At 34.9% G+C, this 22,257-nt stretch overlaps 4 protein-coding genes and 1 long non-coding RNA gene across 5 annotated transcripts; 2 read left to right on the top strand and 3 right to left on the bottom strand.

Moving 5' to 3' along the window:
* Window positions 1-126: 126 nt before the first annotated feature.
* On the bottom strand, window positions 127-3,168 carry LOC106310992 (disease resistance protein RPS2). The gene has a single exon (XM_013748224.1). It carries the CDS (start codon window positions 3,012-3,014, stop codon window positions 291-293), a length of 2,724 nt encoding a protein of 907 aa, XP_013603678.1. The 5' UTR covers window positions 3,015-3,168; the 3' UTR covers window positions 127-290.
* Window positions 3,169-4,751: 1,583 nt separating this feature from the next.
* Window positions 4,752-6,768, top strand: LOC106332042. The gene is made up of 3 exons (XM_013770501.1): window positions 4,752-5,757; window positions 5,815-5,846; window positions 6,628-6,768. The coding sequence occupies exons 1-3, from the start codon at window positions 4,752-4,754 to the stop codon at window positions 6,766-6,768; spliced, it is 1,179 nt and encodes a 392-aa protein (XP_013625955.1).
* A 4,429-nt stretch (window positions 6,769-11,197) lies between these two features.
* On the bottom strand, window positions 11,198-12,379 carry LOC106303266. The gene is made up of 4 exons (XR_001262476.1): window positions 12,199-12,379; window positions 12,007-12,128; window positions 11,822-11,920; window positions 11,198-11,300 (listed from the first exon to the last, which is right to left on the bottom strand). It is a non-coding gene; the product is annotated as an uncharacterized LOC106303266 (long non-coding RNA).
* A 2,215-nt stretch (window positions 12,380-14,594) lies between these two features.
* LOC106311942 (protein phosphatase 2C 56-like) lies at window positions 14,595-16,823 on the top strand. Its single transcript, XM_013749293.1, has 4 exons — window positions 14,595-15,560; window positions 15,641-15,931; window positions 16,037-16,142; window positions 16,234-16,823. The coding sequence occupies exons 1-4, from the start codon at window positions 15,054-15,056 to the stop codon at window positions 16,590-16,592; spliced, it is 1,263 nt and encodes a 420-aa protein (XP_013604747.1). The 5' UTR covers window positions 14,595-15,053; the 3' UTR covers window positions 16,593-16,823.
* Window positions 16,824-17,069: 246 nt separating this feature from the next.
* Window positions 17,070-21,609, bottom strand: LOC106294345 (plant intracellular Ras-group-related LRR protein 8-like). The gene is made up of 4 exons (XM_013729901.1): window positions 21,220-21,609; window positions 18,583-18,752; window positions 18,108-18,519; window positions 17,070-17,662 (listed from the first exon to the last, which is right to left on the bottom strand). Exons 1-4 carry the CDS (start codon window positions 21,505-21,507, stop codon window positions 17,336-17,338), a joined length of 1,197 nt encoding a protein of 398 aa, XP_013585355.1. The 5' UTR covers window positions 21,508-21,609; the 3' UTR covers window positions 17,070-17,335.
* Window positions 21,610-22,257: the final 648 nt, after the last annotated feature.

The following is a 22,257-nucleotide window of genomic DNA, read 5'->3' as shown; positions in this document are numbered from 1 at the left end:
GTTTAATCTGATTTCATTTTCTATAGTTTTGTTTTTGCACTCTCCATGACCTGTTAAGCTATATTCTGCATTCTAAATTTTGCTGTGCTCATAATCTGGTAAGAATCAGCATCTGTGGCTGCTTTGTTTTGTTTACTTCTCTACTCTAAAGCGACATGCTAAAGGCGACAGTGTTGGTAAAGGCTGCTCAAGCTCTTAATATTTCTTTTGCAAAATAGTTTAACATTCATTTGTTTTCATGTACATTACTGACAGATGTTTATATGTATAGAATGCTCCTAGCTTTCATATCAATTTGGAACAAAGCGTGGTGAACAACAAAGCTCTGTGATTGGTTGATCTTTTTCCAGTGCGTCCCACCATTTCTCATCACAGTAAACTGCTGGCAAGTTTGGCTGGACCCTTTCCTGAAATGGCAGTTTCTTCACTTTGGGGCAATTTATGATGACTAAAGTTTCTAGTTTCTGGAAAGAAAATCGAGATGGAAGGATGCTGCTTAGTTCTGGTAGATCCCTAATTGACAAAGTCTTCAGGCCTGGGAACAATACTAGATCTTCAATGGATGGACTCTCATGGTCACTAATCAGTTCCTCTAGCTCTCTGCAGTCGAACAGGTCAATCGTCTCTAGCTTTGGGAGTTGCTGAGCCCATGAGACGTTCTTTAGCTTGTGGCAGTGTGAAATGTTGATGCAACGGATGTTCCGCAGACTCTCTTGGCTTACAGAATTTCCCCACACTCTGCTTAACTTGTGGAGGCTGTGTACCGTCAGAACCTCTAGACTTGGAAGCCAATCAACATCTGTAGGTGTGATCAGGTACTCCAAGTCATTGCAACTTTTAATGCTAAGTCTTCTTATGTTCCCACCGTGGTTTGAGAGTGATGAGAGATCGAAGTGGGGGAGACCATTGCATTCTTCAACGTGCAGATGCTGTATACATTTATGCAAGACGTCAAACTCGTAGAGTGTTTTCAGGCTCTCCAGTGAGAGAACAGTGATACCGAGTGTGGTGAGGTTTTCTAAGTGTTCCAGGTCGGCAAATCCAAGTTCTTCTTCTTCATCTTCTCCATAGCTCTGCAGTTCCCAACCAGCGTAACTGTAGTATAGGTTCAGAACCTCGAGCTTGCTTAGCCAACATATGGCATCTCGTGGGATTGTCTGGAGAAACTGCGTTCTTTGTAGGTCTAGATGCTTCAGCATTCTAAGATTCCTAAGCTCTTGAGGCAGCACACTTATCTTTGTTCCCGACAGAGCTAGATGATACAACTCCACCAAATACTTAATAGACAGTGGGATCTCAGTGATACTTGTGAAGGACAAGTCAAGGACCCTGAGAACAGGCATATACATGAAAAAGTTTGCTGGAATCTTCTTCAAAGAGCTGTTCTGCTGGAGCAGCAATGTTGTCAGATTCGGGCATATGGGATTTTCAGGCAACATCTGGAGTCTGTTATCCAACAACGAAATCACCAACGTATGTCGCCATCTTTCTGTTTTGGGAGCTTCAGTAAGTCCCATGCTTGGCTCTACTAGGATCAGCTCCTTATAAGTCCCCTGTTCAGATGCTATCCACAGTGCAAAGCTTCTAACGACGTTATGCATCTTCACCTGCGTCTTCTCATCTCCGGTTTCCACCAAACACGCCGCTTTAAGATCTCCAACCAGAAAATATCCCTGGTATATAGTGTTAACGCCATGGGAGCTGATCAGAAACCCTTCTCCGACCCAGTACTCAACAAGCTGTTCGATCTCAATAGAGTGATCTTCTGGGAATAAAGCGCAGTACAAGAAACAAGTTCGAAGCAGATCGCTCTCGAGGTTGTCGTAGCTGAATTTTAAAAGGGCAAATACATAGTCCATACCCTTCATCTCTGCTGGAAACCTATTCAGAACTTCATTGGCGTGAATCCACTCCTCTTCAGTCTCTCTGTGAGCCATGGCTCCTCCTAAAGTGATCAACGCTAGTGGCAATCCACCGCATTTAGTGACTATGTTCTCAGCGTGCCGGCGAATCAACGGTGACTCCAAGAGGTCTCTTCTCCCAACTTTACCACAGAAGAGCTCCCACGCGTGTTGCTTCTCCAGAAACTCCACTCTCAGCTTGCATTCCGCACCAATGTTGCTGCATAATGCCAGAGACCGTGTTGTGAACATTATCTTGCATTTGTTTTCCCTGTCAGGTCGAGGAACACCGGTTTTCTCAAAGTCTATCTCTTCCCAGACATCATCAAGCAACAACAAGAACCGTCTCTGTTTCAAAGCTCTGTATATCCTGAAAGCTCTACCTTCCCCTGTCTCCTTCTCATCCCAAGATAAACCCAACCGCGCTCCAACAGCTCGCTGAATTGTACACTCTCCGAATTCACGGGACATTGTAACCCATATCAGTACATCGTACTGATGACCTTTTGTGATCAGCTCGTTGTTAATGCTCTGCATTAACGTTGTCTTCCCAACCCCGCCAGGTCCATAAACACCAATGATTCCTCTTTCTTCTTCTTCACTGAGAAGTTCCCACACCTGTTCCATCATTGTTGTAATCCCAACCACGGACTTGGTAGGTATCTTCGTACAAGTCTCTTGAATCAACCCGCCATCTGTTTGTATATCTTCAGAGCGTTGTCTCAGCTCATTGATACTCTTCAGTGACCCCAAAACCTTCTTGCTCAGTTTGTATTCAGCACAACCTAAGCAACTAAGGCATCTCCTCTGCATCATCTTCTTCTGTTCCCGACGCATAAACCTTGCTAGAATTGATTCTGTTCTTACCTCTGCTGCTTGCACCGCACTGAGCCACTCTCTGGCACGGTTTGTGCAGCTTCGACCCTCTAGATTGTCTCGTTGGATGCGTAGATTCAGGTCGTCACGTATGGCCTTCAGTTCACCTGTGGCTGTTTCGAGATCACTGATGGCTTGCTTAAGATCAGTCTTATGTCCTGCTCTTCTCTCTGCCATATTCATAGATTCACACAACGCCTGCGCTAAGCCCACGACTAGAGATGAGATGCAATCCATTTGGAAGATTTCTCGCTCTTTCTTCACTTCCTCTCTCTGAGCAAACTAATTTTAAGTTGATAATTGCTGCGGTCGATCTGATCATACCGATACGGTGAGAGTTGATTCATATAGTCAAGTCAACTACAATAGGCTTGTTGTGACTTGGTCCAAGTAAACGAGTAGATCTTTAAACAATTCATGATACTAAATATATCCTCATTAATAATTTTTTTTTTTGTCAACATTTTCATTAAAAACATTAAAACTTCCAAGATACAACATAGTTTTTCTTATGTACCCTAGCTTGTTCAGCAAGGGAGTCTACAACATTAAGATTATCTCTAGATATGTAATGAAAAGTCTAATCTCTTTCTTGAGATCTCAAGGATATCCTGTAGCACAAAGGCAGCCTACGGAAATTTCTGATGGTTTGTTCAGATTTGAACTGATTTAACTCATCAAATAAACTCTTACAATCTCCCATGAAGGCAACTTTAAAGTAGTTTAGTTGGACCATTTGCTGTGTTGCCATCAGGAGGGCTATTGCTTCAGCCTCTAAAATAGAATTCATAGGCGCTTCTGCTGAGGATCCATGCATGATTTGGGTGCCTTCTCTTCTGTGTAAGGGCCAGCCAAACCCCATCTCCTCTCTAGAAGACTTCCATGAAGCATCCACTAGGCAGTGGTATTTAGAATTAGGAGGAAGCTTATCTTTTATCAAAATCTTGTTCAGACTTTTATTTTGTCTGTTTTGCTCTTCATCCCCTATATTTTTATTTGCCTCCCTCCACTATCTCTTAAAGCTCCATTGAACATGTGAATGATATGATCCTTTTTGTTGTTGAAAATAACCTTGTTTCTCATTTTCCAGAGTCTCCACCCCACAAACAAATTTAGAATATCTTCTTGGTCTCTCTGCACCAATCTAATCATTTCATTGATGTTCTGTATAACTCCATTGTTACTCTGGTCCAAGACCGTAAAAGAAGTGGGGCTGAGCTCCCAAACCTCCCTAGCTACTCTGCATTGAAAAAACGCATGGTTTAGCGTTTCCATCTGTTCTTCACAAACCGGACATGTGTTGTCTATTTTTACTCCTCTCCTCCGAAGATTATCCAACACAGCTATTCCCCCATGTGCCATTCTCCACCAGAAAGTCTTTATGTTTGGAGGAATATTAAGAGACCAGATAGATGGACAATACTTCCTGACTTTTTCAGATATAACAGCATTTGTTTCTTGGTTTCCTGCTTCCATTGTTGAGAAGTTTCTCTGAATATAATACCCTAAAATAATATTTAATTGAAACATTATGCCAAATGAAAAGCGGTGGCATATTTTCCTTGAGCTTTAAAAAAAACAAAATTTAATTAAATATAAATATATTTTGGTGAAAGTTCATGGTGAGAAATATATCATAACTGTTACTAAAGTCAAGTATCGCAGCAATACGAACAGGAAGAGAGGCGCCTCAATTGTTGATTTTGTAAACAAATGTGGGGCCCACTGTCACTATGCACGTACAGTAACTTCTACTTTTTACTTCTATATAAACGATCGATTTCGATCATTTACCTCATCCCTCTTCTCCCTCTTTATAATAACTTCTCTCTATCATATATTTATCATATATCAGTGTTATTTTCTTTCTACGGGTATAAAATTTTGTCTTTATTTAAATTTTCCGATACTATAAAATTATAAGTTATTTTATAACACGTTATCAGCGCGATCACTCTGCGATTCGAAATTCAAATGGCAAATATCGTGAAACTTCAGTTTCCGGCTCTCGAAATAACTGGCGCAAATTACACGGCATGGATCACAAATATGGAGCTTCATCTAGATTCGGAGAAAATCTTCGATACAATAAAAGAAGGAAATAAATCAGCTTCTCATGAAAAGGCTAAGGCTGTAATATTTCTGAGAAAACACCTAGATGAAAACCTTACGCATAACTATGCAAGGATAAAAGATCCTCTAGATCTTTGGAAAGCTCTAAAAGAGAGGTTCGATAACCAGAAGAAAATAACTTTTCCCCATGCACTCGATGAGTGGGTAAACCTACGGTTTCAAGATTTTGAAAAGGTGGAAACATACAATTCCGCTATATTAAGGATAGCGGCGCAATTTGAATATTGCGGTAAGCCCGTAACAGAAGCAGAAATGCTTGAGAAAACTTACCAAACGTTCCACAAAAATCATTATGTTCTACAAGAACAATACAGAAACCGCGGGTATACAAGGTTCTCTGAACTCGCCATGGCGCTCATGATAGCGGAGAAAAATAATGAACTCCTTATTAAAAACCACAGTACCCAACCCACGGGAACCAAAGCATTTCCTGAGGTGAATGCAACGGATGTGAAAAATCCAGAAATTGGAAATTATTATCGTGGTCATGGTCGTGGTCATCGATTTAATCGTGGTCATGAAAGGAGTTACAACCCAAGAGGAAGAGGATCCAACACATGGAATCGATCTGACCGGACAAAAGGGAAAGAAGCCCAAGAAAATCCTACTCGTAAAAACGAGAACATCTGTTACAGATGTGGATCGAAGGGACATTGGTCTCAAGTATGCCGAACTCCTCAGCATCTGTGTAAGTTGTACCAAGAAACCATCAAAGGCAAGGCAAAAGAAGCGAATCTTAATGAACACTTTGAGGAAATGGATAAGAAAACAAATGAAACAACAGCTAAGCAAATTGGTAGAGAAGTTTGCATACCAAATAGTGGTACAACACACACTATACTGAAAGGTAAGAGATATTTCTCTAACTTAAAGTCAGCAAAAATGATTGTCAATACAATATCAGGTCCTACAGAATTGATCGAAGGAATTGGCAAAGTAAACTTTATGTTACCTAATGGAACAAAGTTTTCCATAGATAATGCCTTATATTCTCCATATTCTAAGAAAAATTTGTTGAGTTTAAAGATATATACCTTCAAGAATATGACACTCAGTCTGCAACTGAGAATGGAAAGAAGTATATGTATATAACTTCTAAGAAATCAGGCAAAAGCCTTGTACTGGAAAAGTTTCCAGAACTTCCTTCTGGATTACATCATACTTATATTAATGCAATAGAATCACATCTCGTGATCAAGAGAAATCCAGAAGATATTATATTATGGCATGACCGTCTTGGTCACCCAGGCACTATAATGATGCGAAAAATCATCGAGAGTTCGCATGGTCATTCAATGAAAACTCAAGATATATATCAATGTAATAAAATGACATGTACTGCATGTGCTCTTGGAAAATTAATCATAAGACCATCACCAATTAAAATTGATAAAGAATCACCAAAATTCTTGAAAAGAATTCAAGGTGATATTTGTGGACCGATACATCCGCCATGTGGACCATTCTATTATTTTATGGTACTAATCGATGCATCCAGTAGATGGTAACATGTTTGTTTGTTATCATCTCGAAATATGGCATTTGCGAGATTTCTGACTCAGGTAATCAAATTAAAAGCTCAATTCTCTGATTATCTAATTAAAAGAGTTAGATTAGACAACGCTGGTGAATTCACATCCCAAGCATTTAATGATTATTGTATGGTATCAGAGATTGAAGTAGAGCATTCAGTTGCTCATGTTCATACACAAAACAGATTGGCAGAATCGTTAATCAAACGGCTGCAACTGATTGCAAGGCCATTGATCATGAGATCAAAACTTCCAACCTCTGTATGGGGACATGCAATATTGCATGCAGAAGCACTCATTCGGATAAGACCAAGTGCATATCATAGATATTCTCCATTACAATTAGCATTTGGTAGAGAACCAAATATCTCCCACATAAAAATCTTTGGTTGTGCGGTTTATGTTCCAGTGGCACCACCACAACGTTCAAAGATGGGACCGCAAAGACGGTTAAGAATATATATTGGCTATGATTCTCCATCAATAATAAGATACCTAGAACCACATACTGGTGATGTGTTTACAGCACGATTTGCCGATTGTCATTTCAACGAGAAAGAATTCCCAATTCTAGGGGGAGACAATAAACAAGTAGGAAAAGATATCAAATGGAGTGTGCCATCTTTATTACACCTTGATCCTCCTATGAAACAGTCAGAACTAGAAATTCGACGTATCATGCATTTACAAAATATAGCAAATTAGCTACCTGATGCATTTGCCGTTACCAAAATGGTAACTAAATCACATATACCCGCTGCAAATACTCATGCTCGTATTGAAATACCACAAAACGGTGGAATGGCAGTTGATACACGTGAATCAGAAACACGTTTGAAACGCGGTAGACCAATTGGTTCAAAGAACAAATATCCTAGAAAGTGAAAAGAAATTGAAAGGCATGATACTCCCAAAATAGCGGAAAATATTTTGGAAGAAGCGAATTGTGAATCTAACGACAATATAAAGCATCATGCATGTGAAGAAAATCATGAGATTTCTATTAATTACATCCATAATGGAAATATATGGAAACAAAATGAGATGGGTGATATTGATGACGTTTTCTCATACCTTTTAGCAAAGGAAATAGATGAAGAAAACGAAGATCCAGAACCAAAGTCTGTATATGAATGTCAAAAGAGACATGACTGGATAAAATGGAAAAATGCAATTCAGGTTGAACTAGACTCTCTTAACAAACGAAATGTATTCAGACCTATTGTGCTCACACCCAAAGATATAAAACCTGTTGGGTACAAATGGGTGTTTGTCCGAAAAAGAAATGAGAAAAACGAGATTACAAGATACAAAGCTCGTCTCGTAGCCCAAGGTTTCTCTCAAAGGCCAGGAATTGATTATGAGGAAACTTATTCTTCCGTTATAGACGCAATCACATTTAGATTCCTGATGAGCCTAGCGGCAAATGAAAATTTAGAAATGCGTCTCATGGATGTCGTTACGGCATATTTATATGGATCATTAGATACTAATATTTATATGAGAATCCTAGATGGATTTAAAATGCCAGAAACATTAAGTTCCAAACCTAAAGAGTTATGTGCAATAAAATTGCAAAGATCATTATATGGCTTAAAGCAATCTGGACGAATGTGGTATAATCGTCTCAGTGAACACTTAACAAAAGAAGGATACACAAATGATCTTATATGCCCTTGTGTTTTCATAAAGAAAACAACATCCGGATTTGTGATAATCGCGGTGTACGTTGATGATCTTAATATTATTGGAACTCAAAACGAAATCCAAAAGGCATCAAACTATCTGAAAGGAGAATTTGAAATGAAAGATCTCGGGCAGACAAAATATTGTCTAGGATTACAAATTGAGCATTCTCGAAAGGGTATATTTGTACACCAGTCTACATATACCAAACGAGTATTGAAACGCTTTAACATGGATAAAGCAACTCCTCTTAGACAACCCCTCTTAGCACCCCAATGGTCATTAGATCACTTAATGTTGAAAATGATCCGTTTTCGACCATCTGAGGAAAATGAAGAAATACTTGGTCCCGAAGTTCCATACTTAAGTGCAATTGGAGCTCTTATGTATCTTGCAAATTGTACTCGACCTGACATATCCTTTGCTGTTAATCTTTTAGCGAGATTCAGTTCGTCTCCTACACGAAGACATTGGAATGGAATTAAACATGGCTTTCGTTACCTTCAAGGGACAATTGATTTAGGCTTTCGTTACCTTCAAGGGACAATTGATTTAGGTTTGTTTTATCCTAAAAATACAATTGATTTAGGTTTGTTTTATCCTAAAAATTCGAAAGGTCAAATAATTGGTTTTGCAGATGCAGGTTATTTGTCAGATCCACACAAAGCTCGATCCCAGACACAAACGCTCGTAGCCACCTCTTCAAATCATGCTGAGATCATTGCGCTCCATGAAGCAAGTAGAGAATGCGTATGGTTGAGGTCCATAAATCGACATATCTGATCAAGCAGTGGGATTAACGAGGACACAACCCCAACAATTTTATATGAAGATAATGCAGCATGTGTTGCTCAAACGAAGGAAGGATATATCAAAACTGATAGAACGAAACATATACATCCAAAGTTCTTTTCATACACTCAAGAGCTCGAGAAGAAGAAAGAGATTGAAGTAAGATATATCCGATCATGCGATAATGCAGCCGACCTCTTCACAAAATCACTTCCTACCTCAATATTCAGAAAACATGTCCATAACAATGGAATGCGTCATCAAAAGGATTTATGACTGTTAATTTGAGGGGGAGCTTACGTGATTGTACTCTTTTTACCTAACTACGGTTTTTCCCATTGGGTTTTCCTGGAAAAGTTTTTAACGAGGCAACATGGATGATAAGCAAAAGACGATAGTGACACTGGTCCCCAAGGGGGAGTGTTACAAAAGTCAAGTATCGCAGCAATACGAACAGGAGGAGAGGCGCCTCAATTGTTGATTTTATAAACAAATGTGGAGCCTACTGTCACTATGCACGCACATTAACTTCTACTTTTTACTTCTATATAAACTAACTCGCACCTCATCCCTCTTCTCCCTTTTTATAATAACTTCTCCCTGTCGTATATTTATCATATATCAGTGTTATTTTCTTTTAACAGGTATAAAATTTTGCCCTTATTGACATACTATAAAAGTATAAGTTATTTTATAACAATAACAACTCTTAATGGTTCTTCGAAATGTTGTTTGCGTGTTTGTGATCCAGTCAAGACCCATCATAACAAACTCGCCCATTAAGAGTCTTTCTGTTCCAGTATGTCAAAGACATTGAACTGCCTTCTTTTACACAGGTTCTTGCTTTGTCAAATCAAGACTCCCTTGCTTTTTAGTCTTATCTCTCTCCAATAGACTTTTGCGTTGACTTGCTAAATAAATTTCAAGATAGGAAGTAACATATAACATTGGCCTTTTAATGATTCTCTCTTAAGTTCTCAAAATTTATATATGGTAATCGACCGCATGCAGTAATGGTTAACATTAGCCTAATTGATACACGGTTACACACTGATTCCTAGTTAGTACTTAGATATACGTGACTATTCTTTGAATGAACACATCATAATAATTGAGATGAATTGATGCTCAGATGCTCACAGAAACATTATTCCGAATGTGGTCCAGTAATCCAGTTTCTTTATGATGGTGTCATGAGTTTTGGGCTCAAGGAAAAAAAACACTGAAGAGTTGAAAAATAATTACAAGCTTTTCTGTTGTTAATGGAGACAAGAAGAGTATGTTCCATATCAAAAGAATCGAATAGTCTGTTTCACCCAGAAAATGGGAGGCATCGATGACGTGTATGGATGTAATAAAACACCACATTATTTCTTTATTTAATTTAAAACATGACTAATATATAATTAATTAATGATATATAGTAGTAGTACCTTTCTTTGATTTAATTAGGTTATAATTACGAGTTGAACAACCTTTACTTCGTCCCTTAATGGCGTTGCCCTCAAGGAAAGCTAAAAGATAAACATAAATAAGCAAACATTAACCAAAATACTACTCCCTCTGTTCCTTAATATTATTTATTCTAGGAAAAAAAATTGTTTTAAAAAGATCAATTTTTTACATTTTCAAAACATGTTTTATTAACTAATTGCAAATTTCAAAAAACTTAATTGCACTTATTGAATTGTTATTGGTTTAAAATTATGAAACAAAGATAAACACAAAAAAATATGCAAATTTAATGTGTTTTATTAAAATGTGCGAAAAATCTAGAATATGTAATATTAAAAAACAGAGGGAATATTAAATATCCACTATCCATGTTTTCTTGGCCATCTTCTCATTTTTTTGTTTCATTTAAGCATATGTTGATTTCCAAATATTTTATCTACTTTTTATTATATTTACCATGAATAGTTGATGATTGGTTCATTGAATCTGAGGTGTCTTGGGTATTTAGTCTGTTGCCCATCATCCAGAACCAACTTTCACATTTCCATTTACAGATAACATGTCGTTTACACATTATCCAAAGAATACGACACAAGTGGCATAAAACATATGGAACTTGGTAAAATAGTTTTATAGTAGTAACGTTCTGTTATGCACAAAAAAAAAGTAACGCTCTGTTGACAACCAATATAATGTTATTTATTTGAGATATTAAGAACCAAAAGAATAGGAAAATAAATAAAACAAGAGAAAGACAAGATATTTACGGAATTAAAAGGTCTGTCTTTGTCAGTGGTGCAATGAACCTTTCTTTCTCTCATCTCTCCCGCCACCCAACTAACACATCTCCAACCGTACACGTCACCCCCTCTCGGTCACCAAAACCGGACTTTTCTTCCTATACGTGTCCCTCATCGACCGGTTTCTGTTAAACATGGGACCCATTGTTATTCACATTTATTTTCTTAAATTTATAGATTTTAAAATATTTACGAATTCTCTCATGTTCTTGGTTCATTGCTCAATTATGTCAATGATGAGTCCTATCATAATGTTCAGTCGGAATCATGTTTTTATTTTCTGTATTGCGACGACAACAACAATATGTGTGGAAAAAAAATCAAAAGAATATGAATGCACGTAGATTTTAACGTACTAGTGTTACTCGGATCAAATCTCTTATATTTTTTAATTATTTTATTATAATTTTAAATTTAAATAATTAATATTTTACACATAAAGAACCATATATAATATTGAAGCAAATATGCTGAAACTGTTTTACAAAATATCTGATTTTCTAAAATATAGATATGTTCATATATGTTTGTAAGCATTTAATGTTATCATGAGTCTACAATATATTTTTAGAAAACAAACTACTATTTACGCAAACACTCATCAACTTCATATGAAACATAATTTTAGAAATCAAAATTTGTGTACCTTTTCATCCAAAAATCCGAGAGACCAGTACTCTAATTTTTCATTTTTTGAAATTAATTGAGCTGGGAAATAGCAATATATTCCGGTAACATCTTCAACCTAAATTTTGCCGAAGAGAGAAAGGATTATGTATTAGAGAAAAAGAAAAAAATTATTCTAAGAAAATTGATAGAAAAAACATAAACCTGCATCATAGCTCTTTGGTTACACTCAAATTCATGATCTCTTTTCACATTTGTTCTCTCCATTTATAGCAAATATGTAAAGAACGTAATTTTTGTTGCACATGGATGGGTAAAACGTAATCCTTCATAAAAACATAAACTTTATATTATTGTTGCAGGAAAACTTAAGATATATAACAATGGAACACTTACTTTTTCTTTTTGATGATGTGCTGTAGAGTATAGACTCAATGCAACAATGCGCTGATTGTTTTTAAACCAAAAAAAAATGCACTGATTGTTTGTTCTATGTAAAGCTTAGACCTGAGTACAATTCAGAGAACATGAACTTTGATCGCCATGTGTCAAAACTTAGAGTCTCACTTTTGAAGACACGATGCTTTGTAGATACAATAGAGAGAAGAAAGTAATTTAATTTATATTAGAGATGAAGAAACAGTTTTATACAAAAAAAAAACAGTTTCAAAATATATGAGTAACGTGGGGTGGGTTTTTGAGAAAAATTAGGAATATAGGTAGTTGAATATTTGAATTGTTGAAATATAGGAAAAAAAATAATTGTTTTTAAAACTTTTGCAAGTGTTAAATTTTTTAATTGTTTTTAAAAAAATTTCCACATGGCAATATCTGATTCGCCAGACGACTTGCGCTTTAGTATATAAGGGATTCGTGTAAATTTATAATTGCAAGACCGATTCTTCTCTTCATATTCTCAAGAAAATACCAATTTCTTTCAGCTCTGCATAACCATTTCATGGCTACATAAAATTTTAAAATAATTAAGATTGAATAATCTTCTCTATTAAAAGAGAAGTACCTTTTTTATCTACCATAAAAAAGTCATACTAGTCTTATTAGATCCATTTCATTAATTACATTTATTTAATTATTTATATTAATCTATTCAATATATAAAGATATTAATAATAAATTAATTTTAACTGTAAATTTAAATTTTATTTTTAGTTATAACAAAATGTTGAGAAAAAAATCTAACAAAATCTTTCTAAAAATTTAAAATATTTTATTTAAATTAATACCATTGATTAATTTCGTAATTAATAATATATACTATTATACATTAATTTAAACAAAATTTTATTATAAAACAAAATAAAATAAAACTGTATGCTATTTTTCAAATTTTATAATTATATTCTATATCTTCTTTATTAAAATAAATACCATAAAAATTCATACTAGGTTTATTTAATATATAACATTTCTAATTTTTTTTATAAATTATATAGATATTAATAAATAAATTTTAATTGTAAATTTTATTTTTATTTTTACTTATAACAAAATATGTTGAAAAACCTAACAAAATCTTAATAAAATTTTAAAATATTTTTAAATTAATGCAGCAATTGATTTCATAATTAATAATATATTATTATTATAATGTATTTACTTATAAAATCCCACAATATACTAAAATAAATAACATACAAATATAAATTATGCTAAGAAAATATCAGTTTATAGTATAACTAAATAAAATTTTAAAATGTATTGTATTCAGTCTGTAAAAATTAGAAAAAATAAAGGAGATTCTCAATTTTTTTATTTCATACTATGAATTTATTTTACCAAACTCGAAAATATATTAATATATAATAACAATTAATAATAAAGTAAAATATATAGAACAAATCATTATACAATAATAATATCGAATAAGAAACATAACCAATAACATTATAGATTTACACAATATATAATACTAAAATATAAATATCTTTTAAAGTTTTGCGATGGTATCCGTTATATATTTATAAAATGAAAATCTATCCGCACATAAAAAATCTAGTTTAGGTTATAGTGGTTGTATGTTCATATGCTAACATATACATACAAACAATGCTTTTAGGTAGTTTACAAAAAAAAAATAAAAAAACAATGCTTTTAGGTTTTAAGTTTGACCAAAAATAGTTTCTAAGATATATAGTTTTAGATTATTTGACTAATGATTCCCATTAAATTATAATTATTTAGATATTATCCAGGTTGTCTTCCATTTTTACAGAATATAAGAACATCCAATTCTTTACTTATCTTATTTATATTGTGAATATTATTCTTATACTGAAAATGACAGAAGTTTAATTGTTTTTTAATATCTAAATGGTATATGAGTATGTTTTTAGTCCAATGTTTAGAAGTTTCTAATAAATTTTGTTAATGACAAATAAATATTTTATAAATTACGCCTTAAATCCGAATGTGACACGTATGTCTATTAGTAAAAGACATCTAATAAATTCATTAAACCGATGACCTAACTAAAGTTTAGAAGCTAAACATATTTCTTTTGACAAGAAAAACGAATTATTTGGTGTAATAATATTTGATGATTCAACATTTATTTGTCAAAGTTATTAAAAGTGAAAAAAAGCCGAGCAACGAATCAAAATAAAATACAAAAAAATATTGAATACAGAAAAGTTGGAAAGCAGGTGTCTTTTTCTGATTTTAAAATTTCAAGAACGAAACATCTCCCCTTATTACAAAAACAACAAAATAATTAAAAACGGAAGTTTATAATGTAATAAAATAAAGATAAATATATCTATTAATAGCAGATTTGAAGGGATTCTTGCCTCTGCACTACCTATCTCTCCACTTCCCTTCTTTCTTTCTCCTTTTATCTGTGAACAAGAAGAAAAGAGAGCCTTCTTTCAACTTCTAGGTAGTTGAATCTACAAACAGCATTAGCTGGAAAAATTAATTGAAGAAAGAGAGAGAGAGAGAGAGAGAGAGAGAGAGAGATACAATCTTTAAGAGGCTGCAACGAATTACCCACAACCCAGGAAACCCTGATAAATATTTGATCTTTCCCGGGAAAGTTTTGGTTGTATCATGGGAATCTTGTCTCCATACCTTCTAATAAAGTTGATCTCTTAAATTTTCTTGTACAAATCTGTCGAATTTTCGGTTTTTCTTCCATTAATAGATCAAACCAACTTTACACAACCACACAACTAAAAAAAAGCTCAAACCTTTACAAAAAAATTCTGAGAAAAATTCAAAAAAACAGAGCATCAATGGAGGAAGTATCACCGGCCGTTGCTATGCCTTTCATGCCGTTCCCTGAACAGCAGATGGAGCTCGCAGGGATCATGTTGGGTAAAGGCTACTGCAACGGCCAGTACTCGTCTCAAGATTTAGAGAACGGCTCGTGCTCTGTTTCTGGGTCTAGGAAAGTTTTGACCTCGCGGATCAACTCACCTAACTTAAACATGAAGAAGGAATCACCATCATCCTCGTCGTCGTCGTCGGAGATAGTTGTCGCTGGAGAAGAGATCAATGGCTCAGATGAGAGATCGAAGAAGATGATAAGCAGAACAGAGAGTAGGAGTCTGTTCGAGTTCAAGAGTGTGCCTTTGTACGGTGTGACTTCGATCTGTGGGAGAAGACCGGAGATGGAAGACGCTGTCTCAACGATACCGAGGTTCCTTCAGTCTCCGACAAACTCGATGTTAGATGGTCGGTTCAATCCTCAGACAACCGCTCATTTCTTCGGTGTCTACGACGGTCACGGCGGGTCTCAGGTAAACATCGATGGTTCTCCTCTGTTGATTTCAGATTCGATCTGACAAGTTATTGCGTAAAAAGCTGAGATTTTGTGTAGGTGGCGAACTACTGCAGAGAGAGGATGCATTTGGCTTTGGCGGAGGAGATTGCGAAGGAGAAGCCGATGCTCTGCGATGGTGACACGTGGCAGGAGAAGTGGAAGAAGGCTTTGTTCAATTCGTTCCTTCGCGTTGACTCGGAGGTGGAGTCGGTCGCGCCGGAGACTGTTGGGTCAACGTCGGTGGTTGCCGTTGTTTTCCCGACTCATATCTTTGTAGCTAACTGCGGTGACTCCAGAGCCGTTCTTTGCCGCGGCAAAACTGCGCTTCCGTTGTCGACTGACCACAAAGTAATCTATTTTCCGACAAAACCAGTTTGGATCTTTGGTTAGATTGGTTGTGTCAAGATCTTGAATTTAAAGATTACTGATGTATGTTTTGTGTAATGTGTATAGCCGGATAGAGAAGATGAAGCGGCGAGGATTGAAGCCGCCGGAGGAAAAGTGATCCGGTGGAACGGAGCTCGTGTGTTCGGTGTTCTCGCCATGTCAAGATCTATTGGTAAGCTGTCTTGTATTACTAACTAAAAAGAATCAATGGTTCTTGAAATAAAATATTTTTTTCTTACAAAACATTATATTGTATGTGACAGGCGATAGGTACTTGAAACCGTCGATCATTCCTGATCCGGAAGTGACGGCTGTGAGGAGAGTCAAAGAAGATGACTGTCTGATTCTAGCGAGTGACGGTGTTTGGGATGTAATGACAGATGAGGAAGCGTGTGAGATGGCGAGGAAGAGTATTCTCTTGTGGCACAAGAAGAACGCTGTGGCTGGAGATGCGTCTTTGCACACGGATGAGAGGAGAGGGGAAGGGAAAGATCCGGCGGCGATGTCCGCGGCTGAGTACTTGTCAAAGCTGGCTTTACAGAGAGGAAGCAAAGACAACATAACTGTGGTGGTTGTTGATTTGAAGCCTCAGAGGAAATTCAAGAGCAAACCTTTGAACTGAAACAGAGGGTCCTTTTTCTTAATTTTTATCAATGAATATGGGTCTCTCAAAGAAAATACTTATAATTTGTGCTTAATATTTTTAACTAACACGTTATAAAATCATATGATATGAATGTAGCTTAATGTGTTTAAGCTCTTTGTAACGTCCTAAAAGCCCTTTGTATTTTTGCTCCCGGGGTAATTTGTAATATGGTTACATTATACATTAAAACCTAGACATTTAATATTATTGTTTATCCAGATAATTTTCAATATATTCCATAAGAAAATGGAAACATATTTTGCTCCCTATCGAAAATAATCGTCTCAGTAGCCATATAACATCTCCTCAATGTATTTCAGAACATCCCTTCTAGTGGATAGAAAATATAACTTTTGGTGGTAAAATAATGGTCAAACAAATGTCTCATCTGGGCGGCTAGGCCCATATTTTACTTCACAGACGGACTCAGGCCTAGTTGGGGAAGATACTGCATAGTACGACTGATAATATTTTCAAAATGCGATCTTACATTATTATTACATACAGACATGAATCAGTCTACAAGTCTATGTCATAATTTACAAATGTGTTCAACAAAACTGAAACGAAAAACAGCCACAAAAGCCACCCAAAAGTCTATGATACATATAAAGGAACGCTACATGCAAAAATAGATACTAAGGAAACAACGTTGCATGCAAAAAAAAAAAAAACAGAAAGTGTGAAGACGGTTTGGTGAATATAAAACACACAGAAGTCTACCTATACCTTGGAGGAGAGAAATACGCAGAGAGAGGAGACAAGAGGCGTCGAGGGTTGAAGAGGGACACGTGTCTTGGGGAAGCGATTCCGTCGATTTGGCGATAATCGGAGACGTTGATGAAACCTTCCCTCTCGTCTCCATGGCGGTCACCGCCGGTTCTCCTTCCTGGAGACCTTCCCGGAGATGAGCTCAGGCCGTGAAAGGTCTTGAACTTGACCATCTTACCAATGCCCCACAACTTCTTCTTCGTCGGAGTTTTCTTGTTAGACTCGGTCATCTTCTCGCTCATGTACTGCTTCACTGCTTCCAAACCATTTTCCACCTGGTGTATTATCATGAAACATAAAACTATATCACAAACTTTATTATATGTTATTAATCTATATATTCACTACTCTCAAGTTTTTTTTGTAATGTTTTACCAAAAAAAAAAAAAAGAAGTTTCTTTTGAAATGTTAATTAATTCCGTAGTGCATTAGACGAATTATCTTAATTAGCGTTAGAATCTAACAAATACTTATATCCAAATAAATATCAATACTTGCGTTTTCTTACACACTACAGATAGTAATGCTTGTGAAGCAATCTAAGCTCTGTATTATATATTACTTTCTGTTGAATGCATTTCTTAATTAAATATCGACTATATAAGAACTTTAAATAGATTGTTATTAAAACATAAAACGTCTCTTTTTACTTTCGTCAAAAAGAACAAAATAATTTAATCATTAGTATAGTAATGTAAAGATAAATTAAGTTATCCATACCACTTCAAAAGGTGGTGAGACGAGGGGGTTACCCTCCACGGACAGCTTCTGAATCTTGCGGAGACAGCCGATGGAATCCGGTAAAACCTTAATTCCGTTATAACTAACGTCAAGCTCCACGAGAGATATCAATAACCCAACGGAGTAAGGCAACGTCTTCAAGTGCTGGAAGTTCTGGCTAACGTTAAGGACCTGAAGGTTCACGAGGTTCTCTAGATCCTCAGGGAGCGATCCAAGATGGTTAAGCCGAGCGTCGAGTACACGAAGCGACGTTAAGTGGCCAAGGGAGCTTGGTAACACGATAAGCTTGTTCGAGTTGACGGAGAGCTTTGTCAAATTTGTTAGCTCGAACCCTATCGTGTCTGGAAGTGTTGTCAAATCGTTGAAGTTGGCGTTCAGCTCTTCCAACGATCTGCGTGTCGTTGCGTTTTAGTACATATGGATGATATGGATGCGAGGTAAGGATCTTACGTACCTGCAATCTTCAATAGTTTTGGGGAGAGCTTGTAGGTTGTTTCCAGAGACATTAAGTACCTTAAGCTTGGAAAGACATCCAATGGAGTTGGGGAGCGTTTTGAGCTGATTAGAATGCAAATCCAATTTCCACAAATTTAACATTCTCGCTACTAGAGACTCCGGAATTTGCTGTATTAGAAACAAGATAAATAAATCTTAATTACAGCATAGTTTTAATTAAGTCTTACATGTATAAAAGAAGGCTAGTGAAATGGATTAAATTCAAATCCGAAGGGTACATCTATAGAAAGGATGAATCATATTTATATATCCAATTGTATTTTTCAGATGGACATTGGAGACGTTCAAATTTACATGTCTTCATATATATATATATATACATACATATAGTACTAATAAAAATGTTACGATATTGACAAAAAAAATTTACTATATAAAAATGTACTACTACTAGGTATCATTTAACCTACAACTACTATAACGACTTCTGCATGCTGTCCTAGCTGGAAAAATCTAACGGAATAACGAAATTTTAGACCAAAAAAAAAATCTAACGGAATAAACAGTAAAAACTAATTTGATTTTTTTTCCGTATATTTTCTTTCATTATTTTAGTATTCTCTCTAACCCATTGGAGTGGGCGGGGATTTCAACCCATGAGAAGAGAGTTAAAATTTAAAAGAGAAGAGAGAGTTAAAATTTAAAAGTTTAAACTGATATTTTCTCAAAAAATTGTTAAAACTGATGTTATGTTTTTTTCATCAGTGGTGATGTGTTATTTAAGTATCAGACAATATCTTTTGGCAACGGGTATTTATCGTATTTTATCTAGATAATATTGCTCCCGCTTCCCAGAAGAAGACATATTCAATACAGCAGAGTAAAATACAGAAGTAAATGTTAGTAAATCGATATCATATTTACGAATAGTCAATATCTTTTGGCAACGGGTATTTATCGTATTTTATCTAGATAATATTGCTCCCGCTTCCCGGAAGAAGACATATTCAATACAACAGAGTAAAATACAGAACTAAATGTTAGTAAATCGATATCATATTTACGAATAGTCGACAAATATAAATTTTTCAGTACACATATTAAAAAATATATTAAATTATCATAATAAATGTATCGTTTTTTTTCCGTAATTTTCAGTTTTCAATAACTTTTATCCAATATTAATTCAATAAAGTCAATTAATTTTTTTGAAATTTACAAATTTTTCATAGAAAACATAAAAAAATACATTTTTCTGAAACAATTTTTTTTTAAAAAGTCTATCAGTAAAGAACGGATGAAATATTATATATTTATATATAATAATTTTGTAACACGAGTACTTTTCTTAAGAAAAATGGACACTTGTGGCTCAATTGCTTATACACCCAAACGGTGAGTAAATAAAAGATCGAATATGCTTTCTAAGATTCGAGTTGACGTAAACAAATAGGCTAAGAAATTTTATGTGCACGATGCCAAGATGATTTTAATATTTCTGGAAAAATTTGCTTTGTTGTGCTATACTTTTGCTCAAAAAAAATTTAATCCGTAAACCTTTTGTTTTGTTATACATAATAGACATTTAATTATATTTTTTTCATGAAATCAAACAGGAATCTTTTCAAAGAAAAATCGAACAGGAAATGACAAAATCCACAAATTAAGGAATATACAACAAATCATGCATATGCAATAGGAATTTTATCTACGATCTTTATCATTTCTTTATTTTGTAGTTAGCAACGATCTTTTTAATTTAATTTGAGCCCACCACTAAATAAAATTCATTTAACTAGAGCACAAACCGTATTAGTTTTTTTTAAGAGTTATTCAACCTCTAGGTTCACCCCCTAGCCAATAGAATTTCATTATTTCAAATTCGATATCTTTTTAAAAAAAAAACAAAATATTATCCAGTTATATTATGTTTAAAAAAAAAAAAAATAGCAGTTACAGAAAAAAAAATTAAAAAATTTTTTTTTTAACGTCGTCAGCAAAACACTGTACCTTAAATCCTAATCCCTAAACCCTAAATCCTAAACCCTAAACCCTTGGATAAACCTAAATCCTTGGGTAACCTCTAAACCTTTGGGTAAACTCTAAATCCTTGGGTAAACCTAACCCGTGGATAAATCCTAAACTCTAAATAAAAACACTAAACCTTAAAACTCTAAACCCTAAATCCTAAACCCTAAACCCTTGAGTGTTTTAGTGTTTAGTGATTTTGATCAGAGTTTAAGATTTATCCTAGAGTTTAAGATTTATCTTAGAGTTTAGGGTTTATGATTTAGGATTTAGAGATTATGATATAAGGTTTAATGTTTTGCTGACGACGTTAAAAATATTTTTTTTGTAATTATTACTATTTTTTTATTATTTTTTTTTACCTTTCAATATTTAAAAAATAATATAATTTGATAATATTTTGTTTTTTTCTAAAGATATCGAATATAAAATAACACAATACTATTGGTTGGTGGTTCACCACGGTGAACCCAAGAATAAATTTTTTTTTAATAGCGACAGAAATGTCTATTTTCATCATAAAAATCTTCTTTCCACGGATTTTTAGTCAAAACTGAGTAATTACGGTTGATGAAAAGTATATATGATCCAATATATATATATATACCTGAATATTGTTGTTGGAGAGATCGAGTTTTGAGATTGAAGCTAAGTTGATAGAAGATGCTGAGAGGGAAGCCAAGGACATCCCGCTGAGATCAAGAGTCTTGAGATCCTGCGGGCGATCTCCTTCTCCAGCCGCAGCAGCTGTCGCCGCCGCACCACCATCAATGGCCGATACACTTCTCCTCGTCGTTTTCTTACGTGGAATATTGATTGGTCCCACCTTATTGAAATTCTTCATCATCCCCGTTGTCGTCATTGTCATCTGATTCATGTGCTCGTAACCCATCATATCTTCCTATGTGTATATGCATATATTTATATACACAAAGAAGAACCCACAAAGCAAGAGAGCTAAGGGGAAAGAGATGGAGAAAGAGAGAGAGAGAGAGAGGTTATGAAGATGTGTTATAAATGAGTTGAAAAGATATCCTACTTATATACAATAAAGATATCGGAGAGAGAGTTGAAAACTGGAATGTAGGATATGTACGGATGATCAGAGAGGGCGTTGAAAACTTGAAATTATTGAAAACTTGAAATTTATCTCTCTCTAGATTTTGGTGTTGTTTATACTAGCTAGTATCTGTTTACCTCGGCTCTTCCTATATATTTACATATCTAACATTTTTTCCATATTTGTCTTATATAGTTATAAACTGAAACCATCTTCTATGGTATTGTAGTTATAAAAATAACATGCTCCGGAAACTAAAACTGTATTTTCTGTGTTTTCTGACGATGGATGTTAATTTTATACTAGCTAGTATATTTATAATTTGGCTCTTCCTATATATTTACATATCAAACATTTTTTCTATATTTATCTTATTTAGTTATAAACTGAAACCATCTCCTTATGGTATTGTAATTATCAAAATAACATGCTCTGGAAACTAAGGGGGTTATTGGGAGATGAATTAGTGTAAATTTTGTGAATTTTATGAATCCATTGTTATTGGTTTTTGGATTTCAAATTTTTTAGTATAATCCATTATTATTGGTTTAAGAATTTTCAAAATCCATTCAAATCTCTTGTTAT

This window comes from Brassica oleracea, chromosome C1 (assembly GCF_000695525.1).
Source record: "Brassica oleracea var. oleracea cultivar TO1000 chromosome C1, BOL, whole genome shotgun sequence".
NCBI lineage: Eukaryota > Viridiplantae > Streptophyta > Magnoliopsida > Brassicales > Brassicaceae > Brassica > Brassica oleracea.
This window is presented reverse-complemented; position numbering and strand designations above follow the sequence as displayed.

What these genes read in the sequence shown, in the direction of transcription:
- LOC106310992 (XM_013748224.1), bottom strand. Translation starts at nt 3,014, where the DNA reads ATGGATTGCATCTCATCTCTAGTCGTGGGCTTAGCGCAGGCGTTGTGT.
- LOC106332042 (XM_013770501.1), top strand. Translation starts at nt 4,752, where the DNA reads ATGGCAAATATCGTGAAACTTCAGTTTCCGGCTCTCGAAATAACTGGC. An exon ending in AACACACACTATACTGAAAG is followed by an intron (nt 5,758 to 5,814) that starts GTAAGAGATATT and finishes ATACAATATCAG; the next exon opens with GTCCTACAGAATTGATCGAA. An exon ending in TGATCGAAGGAATTGGCAAA is followed by an intron (nt 5,847 to 6,627) that starts GTAAACTTTATG and finishes TACACAAAACAG; the next exon opens with ATTGGCAGAATCGTTAATCA.
- LOC106311942 (XM_013749293.1), top strand. Translation starts at nt 15,054, where the DNA reads ATGGAGGAAGTATCACCGGCCGTTGCTATGCCTTTCATGCCGTTCCCT. An exon ending in ACGGTCACGGCGGGTCTCAG is followed by an intron (nt 15,561 to 15,640) that starts GTAAACATCGAT and finishes GATTTTGTGTAG; the next exon opens with GTGGCGAACTACTGCAGAGA. An exon ending in CGTTGTCGACTGACCACAAA is followed by an intron (nt 15,932 to 16,036) that starts GTAATCTATTTT and finishes TAATGTGTATAG; the next exon opens with CCGGATAGAGAAGATGAAGC.
- LOC106294345 (XM_013729901.1), bottom strand. Translation starts at nt 21,507, where the DNA reads ATGATGGGTTACGAGCACATGAATCAGATGACAATGACGACAACGGGG. An exon ending in AAAACTATTGAAGATTGCAG is followed by an intron (nt 18,520 to 18,582) that starts GTACGTAAGATC and finishes AACGACACGCAG; the next exon opens with ATCGTTGGAAGAGCTGAACG. An exon ending in TCTCACCACCTTTTGAAGTG is followed by an intron (nt 17,663 to 18,107) that starts GTATGGATAACT and finishes ATAATACACCAG; the next exon opens with GTGGAAAATGGTTTGGAAGC.